General features: G+C 36.7%; 2 protein-coding genes across 2 annotated transcripts in view; one reads left to right on the top strand and one right to left on the bottom strand.

Moving 5' to 3' along the window:
* Window positions 1-1,061, top strand: part of LOC125045614 (facilitated trehalose transporter Tret1-like) — a 14,941-nt gene extending 13,880 nt beyond the window's left edge. Inside the window, exon 6 of the mRNA XM_047642992.1 lies at window positions 1-1,061. This exon is cut by the window's left edge and continues 534 nt beyond it. Within this exon, the coding sequence (XP_047498948.1) occupies window positions 1-255 (255 nt within the window). The 3' untranslated portion in view covers window positions 256-1,061.
* Window positions 1,062-5,384: 4,323 nt separating this feature from the next.
* On the bottom strand, window positions 5,385-8,831 carry LOC125045285. The gene is made up of 4 exons (XM_047642490.1): window positions 8,540-8,831; window positions 8,168-8,438; window positions 7,878-7,909; window positions 5,385-5,500 (listed from the first exon to the last, which is right to left on the bottom strand). The coding sequence occupies exons 1-4, from the start codon at window positions 8,829-8,831 to the stop codon at window positions 5,385-5,387; spliced, it is 711 nt and encodes a 236-aa protein (XP_047498446.1).
* Window positions 8,832-10,000: the final 1,169 nt, after the last annotated feature.

Below are 10,000 nucleotides of genomic sequence, written 5' to 3' on the forward strand. Positions count from 1 at the left end.
GGCACAGCGAATCTGGGTATCGCCATGATAGTCCAGTTATTCATTCCCGAGACCAAAGGGCGCACTTTGCAAGATATGGAAAAGGCCTTCTCATCCAGGGGTAAGGGCAAGGCATCTCCTCAGCCAATCCCGACTGTCGCTGTTCTGGCAGAGATGAGGCAGACCGTCTTGCAAGGGAAGAAAGAAAACGAAAGAACTGAAGACTGCTATTACGGTTATCAATATCAATCCTTTGCATGGTCCTATCATTATTAATTTTATCAGGACCATTGCTATCTTTACTATTGTTGTATAATTGTTAATACTCTTTTCATTATTAAAGACATTGTTGTTATTATAATTAGTTTAAGTCCATACTTGTTTTTTTCTTGTTAATTTAAGGATTTTGATTATGAATGTGAAACGCGTTTACCGTTGGCAAGTCTCAGTGTCTTGAAGCAACCTCTCTGCACTTTTATCACTGACGGCTCGACATTCTTTGGGGGAAAAGGAAAGATACGAATGCAGAAAATTTAGTTTCAATGGCGTATTATAACCATGACATTCATAACAATTGATAAACTGATTTTTAAAACATGATGACCTTTACTCGCACTCCAAAATACACACCGAACTCCTAAGTTAATTTCATAAATTAGAAAATCATTGCTTTTACAAAGCAGATCCTTAGACCTGATTTTATCTGAAGCGTTGGCATAAAGAACATGCCCTTTCTCAATAATGGTCCATCAATTGAAATGTGTGACCAATGAATCTCGTGGCAGCCAATTCGGCTGTGATAATATTGTTCTTCTGTTTCACTTACCCAAGAAACTACATGTAGATTTACATGATATAGACAGCTTTCAATCCATTAGGAATTATAACTTTCAAACCTGCTCAGAAAAGCGTCCACGCTCGTGGTACTTCAAATAATCTAGAATGAAAGATGCAGATTCATATCTCTCTCCTTATACTTGAGTGTGAACAGTGCAACTATTATATATAATAACGGCATGATGTTTTTTCATGCGTGGCAAATTAACTCTGATGCTGTAGAAAAATAAATAATTAAACTCTTAGTAATTTGTTTTAAATTTCAACCTAAAGACACCAGAAAGTTACGATGTCACAACAAAAACAAGTATAATAACTGCAAAGGAAAATGTAATGCTGAATAAGTGAACTGATATAATTTTACATAGAATAGCATAAGCACCGAAGAGGAATTTGGAACAATGTTATGCTGACACTTAAAACCTAACCAACATAATTATACAAATTGGAGAGTCATTTCTGTATTTTTTCTTCTTATTTTTATGCCTTGACAGCAACTGTGATTATAACAAATACAATTACCAATATAAAACTATTAAAACTGCTATAACCATGATGATTACATTATGATATCAGTAAGCATGTTTTTATAATGTCTATGATTATGGGAGCAGTATAATTTTCATTACTGCATTTTCATATTTTCATTTCTTTTTCTTCATATGTCAGTGAAACTGTTGTAAAAGTAGTCATCATAATCGCTGATATGACATTACCATAACGATATGTTTTTTTATTTTTTTTTATTTACCTAATGTCAACATTGCTGTCATGTTTTTTTTTCAATATTATCACTGCAGTTTTTCTATAACAGTAAAACCCATAGGCCTTATTTCCGCTAATTTCATTCGCGCCACCTCCCTGAGCCGGTCGCCACAGCAACTCTCTCAATGTTCCTACAATGTTGCCAAAGGCTCGATTCCACTCCCATTCCTAGGAATCGTGCTTAAGTTGACGAATCTGACTTTATTTTTGAATTATATTAAAGTATCAACCACTGTTTCACTGATATTACATTGGGAAATAGCAGTATATACAAGTTCTTAGTTATCAACATCTTAAAATTACAAATAAAACTATTTAAAACACCGAAAGTAATTGACGCCCGAAACATCGGTTTCGGGCGTCACACTCCTTTAAATATTATGAATTTGTCACTTTTTAATAATTTATATTAATTACATTTAAAAGAACACATGAACTTACGCCTTCATTCAATTATACGTACACATGAAGTAAGCTAATTATGTAGAACATAACATAAATTTCCATTATATTCTTTTGACCATTCAAACCCATTCTGTAAACAAAACATGAATCTGCCTGAGATACTTCCCTTATCTCATTCGTCAGGGAACACTTGTGGAGGCTTGAATAAGCCCAAGGTTAAAGCATAAGTGATATGATATAGACATTAATGACTGTTGTTACCTGTGAATGACAAAAAAATGTGTTAATTAAAAGCGTAGGTATACGAAAGATAAGGCCTCTTAGCCATGGCCTTAATAATATGAAAGTATTTTCAATACCATAATAATGTAGATTTTCGAGATAAATATTTTGTTGCTAGAGCATGGCGATGTTTTCCAATATTACCTAAGTATTGAGTGATATTTCTTTGGATCACATTATGGTCACAGATGTAGAATATGTTGCATTATATCACATTACATATGCCCATAATAAATGGAAATTGAAAAGAAAACATGCATATGTACATCATACACACATACACATATATACATATACATATATATATATATATATATATATATATGTATATATACACATATGTGTGCATATATACATATATATATGTATATACGTACATGCATATATATATATATATATATATATATATATATATATATATATATATATATATATATATGCACACAGAGACGCAAATGCATTTAGTCTAGGTGCACTAATGCCCTCATTAATACCTTCGTCGTTACTGAATAATACATCATACAGTGCAGCATCAAACTTGAAATTCCCATTTTCTTTCAGCTTCAAGCCAGGCGGAGGCTCCGCTCGAGGTGCAGGAGTTTATATATGACTCCCCCCCCCCCCCCATAAACAGGGGCGGGGTCATAGGAAAGTGTAGCACAGTTGTTGATGGCGGAAATGAGACCTCATATTGGTGATTAGGCTGATGATGATAACTTAAGGTAATTTTTAATATTGCTCCTAAGACGTGTTTTAGGATTCCGAGTTTTTTCTTATATTAGTATCCCTTTTATTTCTAGTCGTTTTCTTTGATTTCGTTTTCAGTTAACAGTCGACATTTAGTCTATCACTATAATGTGTTATTTTATGAGGTCGTGCAGTGCCCAATAACTGTTCCCTATTACACATTTCCCTTAATGTATATATTCATTCTTTAGCCTTTTTCAGTAGTGAAGTGAACTGTGGATGTTGCTCTTTGTAATAATCAGGGAAAAGGATGATAACACTGGCAGTAATAACCATGTTAATGCACTGATTGTAAATTATTGAAAAGTAAAAGTCTTAGTAAACTAACAACAATAAGAACACAACAGTAATAAAAAAAAATTTAATAGTAATGTAGTTGATTAGTAGTAATGATAATATTTATATCGATAATGATAGACATAACATTCGCAATGGAATTGGTTTGCAATGATGATTTGTGTCTGTGATTTGCAATTTGACTTTGGTTGAAGATAATTCCGCATCTATTTTATTAGATAGAGTCATGGGCAAATTTTACAACAATCTTGGGGTCAAGGACAGTTCATATTTTTTTTTCATCAGTTGTAAAATATACTCTTATTATATTCACATGCAACACTATTCCGGTTACCCTTCCCACTGTCATTCCGATTATTGGCATCATTGTCATTATCATTTTCATCCTTTATGTTTTCTTCGTTTTCTCTTTTTTTCTCTCCCTCGTTCCATGTACCATCCTTGCTTCTGTCCGTCTGTCACCTTCAGGGCATTTCGTGCTTTTAATCTCTCTCACGCTCACACACACACACACACACACACACACACACGCATATATATATGTGTGTGTGTATGTGTGTGTATATATATATATATATATATTATATATATATACGTGTGTATGTGTGCACGCGAATGTGTGTGTGTGTGTGTGTGTGTGTGTGTGTGTGTGTGTGTGTGCGTGCGTGTGTGTGTGTGCATGTGTATGTGTGTTTGTGTGTGTGTGTGTGTGTGTGTGTGTGCGTGCGTGCGTGCGTGCGTGCGTGCGTGTGTGTGAGTGTAATGTATAACTCGTTAACTGTTAAACGAAGGAGACTCATCTCAGCTTTAATAGACGAGGCAATTGCAGCTGACTACCGTGTTAGGTCACCTGCAATTAAAAACATTAAAATCAATATGTTTAATATGGTCAAATGACGCAGAACTTCGATATACAGGTCTTATAATAGTACGCCGTCTCCCCGTGAGTGCTAGGAACACTTGGGTCCTGATCGCTCGTGGCAGCGGAGAGCCTCGAACTCCCAGGCACCAGGCGAGTGTTCAGGCGCCATAACCCGTTGAGGACTGGAGCACAGAAATCTTCAAAGGATAAATTTGTATATAAAATGAAAATGAGCTTATGAGGGTTTGTAAAATTATTGCCAACAGATTTAGTCTTTGGTAGACAAACACAATACACAAACTAGTATGAACACGGTAGAGTGTTTTTCCATTCTTCAGATATAATCCTTTAGTAAAAAAAAGGGATGATAATTGCATTCATACTGACTAGTGTGCCCAATGCGTCATGTAACAATGCCTTCAGTAAGATTAACAATGAGGGAGAGTTACGTAACAAGAACTATAGGGTGCTTTGGCAACTTCCACACCAGATGCAGAATGTATTGTCTTGTTGGAAATTGTATGGCTGGAGTCGCTCATTCTAAACATTCTAAAAAAAAAACAAGGTGCAGTTTCATGATCATAGAGTAAATGCCGACCAATTAAAGTATTGATATCGGTAGTAACATTACTTACCATCCACAACGTTACCTGCCTTTGTTAAGTAATTATCTTCACAATATTTGTTTCGGGGTTATAAGTCTAACCCCCCTAAAAAAGAATAAAAAAAAATGATGGGCTGGGATTATGTCCGGCGTCGAAATAAAAAGGAGAAAAATAAAAATAAAGCAAGAAAGAAAGAAAGAAAGAAAAAATAGAAAGATTAAACTAGATCGTATTTAGTTTTGGTTACAATGCATCAGTTTTTGTTGAGTCCGTGGAATAGTGATATTTATGATCATGATTCTAAGCATTTATGAAGGTAATAATTATCCTTCTAATATAAATGACTCAAATGCGAACTGACCCTAGCGTTCCTATCGTCTCCATTACCATTACTATAGATATCATTTAAAAAACATTTGTTGATATGACTGTCATCATTATTCTTCAAAAAAAAAAAAAAAAAAAAAAATATAAAGGTATTAGCCGTAAGTGCAGTTTTAATAAATAAACCGATGACAAAAAAAATCTAAAAAGTTTCGTGGTGATGATGATAACGAGAAGGATCATGATAATGGTAATAATGCTAATATTGGAATAAATCTGCATTAGCGAACAATGTCTTCCTTCCGTTTTCGTTTAAGAGAAATTCCATGCTGTTTCTGGTGCTTGTTGCGTTTACGTTCGGGCGGCGCCATTGATACATTCAAAGTTTCTTGTTGCGCTGCATTTTGGGTAATTGGAATTGTATTAGATTATTTTTCAAATAAAGATGTTACGTGAAGGACACATGCTGGCCACGGAAACAGACAGAACAGGATGTTATTATTATTTTTTTTTTTATTATTATTTTTGTGGTATTAAAGATTGTATAGGATATAAATTCATAGCATGAATCTTCCTTCCGATATTTTGAATTTGCTTTACATGAATACAGTGGTATTAGACATTTTGGTTATCAGGATGATATGTCCCATGAAGTGATGTCATGGCCTCCAAACCCGGCAAAGGACATCAAACTAAACAGTAAATCATAATAATGTACAGTTCCTATTTTATATATGCTCTTTCAGCTTATGTTGTCTCAGTTTTTAGGATTTCATTATACTGCATTTCAGTGTATTTTCTATTTTATTAGTTTATTTTTTTTCTTTTTTTTTATCCCTTTTCGCGTCTAATACCCCTCCCTTTGTTTTTCTTTTTCTATGTTAATGATTTCCCCCTCTTATTTTACGGCATTTAACCTGCTTTTATTCTGCATCTGTACTTTACGTTATTTTCATGTCTTCCTTTTATGATTGTACCTTTGCTCTTATTTCATCTCTTTACTATATTTACTACTTTCACTGATTTAGCCGGACTACTATAGCTACTGATAATAAAACTACTGCAATTACACTTTCTGCTACTACTATTATTACTACTAACGCTACCTTTACTATTCTTTGCATGTCTTTTCCTATTGCCCTTCGTTTGTTTTAATTTGCTGTGTTTACGAAAAGAAATTTGATAGTTTGGTTTGGCTGCTGTGTTTTCTTTTGGCTGCCAATTTTTCTTTGACCTTTTTTTCTATTTTATAAGGAGTGAATGGGACCTCCCTCTCTCTCTCTCTCTGTCTTTGTCTCTGTCTGTCTGTCTGTGTGTCTGTCTGTCTGTCCGTCTGTCTGTCTCGCTCTCTTTCTCAAACACACATAAACGAGATACAAACAAAACATTATTTATCTGTAACAGACAAATCTTCGAATCTATGACTTTTCGTGACGGAAGGTCATAAATTTTTTGGCAGAAATTATCAGAAGCTAGTATAGTATCCAAGCAGCACGGAGGTCTATATATATGTATATATACACATTTATACATAAACATATGTATATATGTATATATATACATATAAATATACATACATACACATATATAGGTTTATATTTATACATACATAAACACACACTTATATACTTATATATACACAATGTGTGTGTGTGAGTGTGAGTAGATACACGCATACACGCACAAACACACACACACACACACACACACACACACACACACACACACACACACACACACACACACACACACACATACACATACACACACACACACACACACACACACACACACACATATATATAAGAATGAAAAAAACAAAAAGTAGGCAATGTCCAGGAAGTAACGGACGCGGCCCCAACACAGCCCTCTATCTCGAAATGGCTGAAGCAAATGCAGGGCAAAATCACAAACAAACTTCAAGATGGAACTCTTAACGGGTGTTAACAAACGTCACAGTATACTTGCTTAGCAAAATACAAAAGTAAAATCGTCTATGATAATAATAAGTTAAAAACATCCTGAATACTCGAGGGCGACTGGCGAAATGCATACTTTCTTCAAGCAGTAGTAAAAGGGAGTCGCAATTATGACGTCACAAAAGCCCACAAAAACGCTTGTAGCAAAACAATTATTCAAATTATGTAATCAATCAAACTACTTTTAGATAGATACGAATTAAATTATGAAATGATTTCTTCAAACAGAAAATAAAAACATCAAACTTATCAACAGAACAAGACTAGCAGCTTTAAAACAGGATCTGATTAGTTATTAAATTAATCAAAAATACAAGTGAATGACACAAACATCAGTAATTACCAAAGAGAGAGAAAAGTAAAAATCATGCTTCACCCCGACGAGCCCCCACATTATCATCATCAACATTGAAAATCACCATCACCATCATCACTCACCATGGAAATCACCATCATCATCATCATCACTCACCATGGAAATCACCATCATCATCATCATCACTCACCATGGAAATCACCATCACCATCATCACTCACCATGGAAATCACCATCATCATCACTCACCATGGAAATCATCATCATCACTCACCATGGAAATCCCCATCATCATCACTCACCATGGAAATCATCATCACCATCATCACTCACCATGGAAATCATCATCATCATCACTCACCATGGAAATCCCCATCATCATCATCACTCACCATGGAAATCACCATCATCATCATCACTCACCATGGAAATCACCATCATCATCACTCACCATGGAAATCACCATCATCATCACTCACCTTGGAAATCAACACTTAACTTCAACAGTCTACTGTTGAACCCAAATACTTAAATTCATTCACTTTCTTGATCTCTTTCCCTTGCATTTTAACACGGCCATCTCCTGCTGATATTCATGCCACGCCTCTCCAATGCATGTCTCCACCTTTCCAGGTCTTCTACTTCTCCTCTACTTTCGCTACATAACACAATGTCCTCTGCAAACATCACAGACCACAACGCTCCTTTCCTAAGCCCATCAGTTAATTTATTCATGATAACAGCAAACAAGAATGGGCTCAGCGCTGACCCCTGCTGCAAACCAACTTCCATCTCAACCCCTTCTGTGGTAGCCACTACACTTCTCACTGCTGTCATAAAATCATTATACATATCTTGTGCCTCCCTTACATACACTTCCGATATTGATGACTCAATGATGTAGTGACACAGTGCCTCTCTCGGTACTCTATCATATGCCTTCTCCAAATCCATGAACACACAAACAAATTGCCTTTGTCCCTCTCTGTACTTTTCCATCAACATTCGTAGCGCAAAGATGGTATCTTTGGTACTTCTCCCTGGCATAAAACACAAATTCTGAAGCAACTCCTTAGCCTTGCATCTATCAACCATTCCTACAATTTCAATGAATGACTCATTATTTTGATGCCCCGATTACCGCAATCCTGCGCGTCTCCTTTGTTCTTGCAAATGGGTATCAGTGGGCTCTTTCTCCACTCATCTGGCATTCTCTCTCCTGCAAGGACTTTGTTGAATAGGGATGTCAAGTATCCAACCCCTGCTTCTTCTTGGCTTATCCATGCTTCTATAGGAATGTTGTCTGTCCCTAAAACTTTGCCCCTATTCATTTTCAGTTCCTTCTCTACCTCATCCTGTGTTACTCCTGCAACCATTAGTTCTGTCACCACCCCATTTTCCTCTCTCATTTCCCTGGGGTTTTCAACATTCATCCGCCCTTCGAAGTAGTCTTTCTATCTCTGCAGTACCTCCTCATCAGTGGTCAACACTTTATCATCAGTGTCCTTTATCAGCCTGATTTGCTGTACACCCTTTGCTGCTCTATCCCTCTGCTTTGTCACTATATACACCATGTTTCCCCCCTCTTTCGTATCCAGTTCCTCATACATCTCACTATCTTCTTTCTTTGCTTTCGATACTGCCATCTTTGCCTTGTTTGCTTCCTTGTACACACACTTGCTTGTCAAATCTTTTCTCTTGTAACACTCTTTCCATGATTCTTTTTCGCAATAGCTTCCTGTACTTCGTTCCACCACCATGTTTCCTTGTCCCCCGTCTTCCCAGCAATTCCTTTGCCGTTTCTTGCAATATGTTCGATACATCTACCCAGGTGTTGTCTTCCTTCCAATTCATCTTCTGGTCTACCTCCTGTCTAAATTTCGCACCAGTCTTTTTCTCGCCGTCTCCACCACTTGATTCTAGGTTCTGTCTTTACCTCTCTTTTCCTTCGGCTTGTCAGCTTCAAGCAGTCTTGCAGTCTCTGCCTTCCTTCAAATGCACCCTGCGGCACAGGATGTAATCAGTCTGAAACGCCTGCCACCACTTGTGTATGTGACCTTGTGTGATTCATGCTTACTATAAAAGGTGTTTAGCACAGCCATGTCTGTGTGATGGGCGAAGTATACAATGGCCTCATCATTACGTGCACCATAAATATACTTTCCTATCACTCTCATCTCCGCTGTTTCCCTAGCTTCTTCCAAAACTCCCCTTTCTCTTCTCTGTCACATCCAACCTGTGGGGCATAGGCACTCACCACATTTAGCAGAACACCATCTATCATCAGCTTCAGGCTCTTCATTCTGTTATCCTTCTCATCTCCAACACACCATTTGTGTGTATTCCTTTCACCACCACACTGACACCGTTCCTCGCTCCATTCTCCCCATGGTAGTACAGTTTGTAATCAGCACCCAGGTCCCTCGCCTTACTCCTTTTCCATTTTGTCTCTTGTAAATACAGAACATCCAGGTTTCTCCTCTCCATCATGTCCACAATCTCTCTGCTCTTCCCTGTCATTGTTCCCACATTCAGCATACCTATCCTCACATCCACCTCATTCTTCATCTCTCTCTTTCTTCTAACACGGTTTCCACCTCTC

The sequence above is a fragment of the Penaeus chinensis genome, chromosome 37 (assembly GCF_019202785.1).
Source record: "Penaeus chinensis breed Huanghai No. 1 chromosome 37, ASM1920278v2, whole genome shotgun sequence".
Lineage (NCBI taxonomy): Eukaryota > Metazoa > Arthropoda > Malacostraca > Decapoda > Penaeidae > Penaeus > Penaeus chinensis.

Coding starts and splice junctions, on each gene's coding strand:
- LOC125045285 (XM_047642490.1), bottom strand. CDS start 8,831: ATGAATGTTGAAAACCCCAGGGAAATGAGAGAGGAAAATGGGGTGGTG. Junction 7,910..8,167: donor GAAGTTGGTTTGCAGCAGGG/GTCAGCGCTGAG, acceptor TGGGTTCAACAG/TAGACTGTTGAAGTTAAGTG. Junction 5,501..7,877: donor GTTAAGTGTTGATTTCCAAG/GTGAGTGATGAT, acceptor CCCAAAATGCAG/CGCAACAAGAAACTTTGAAT.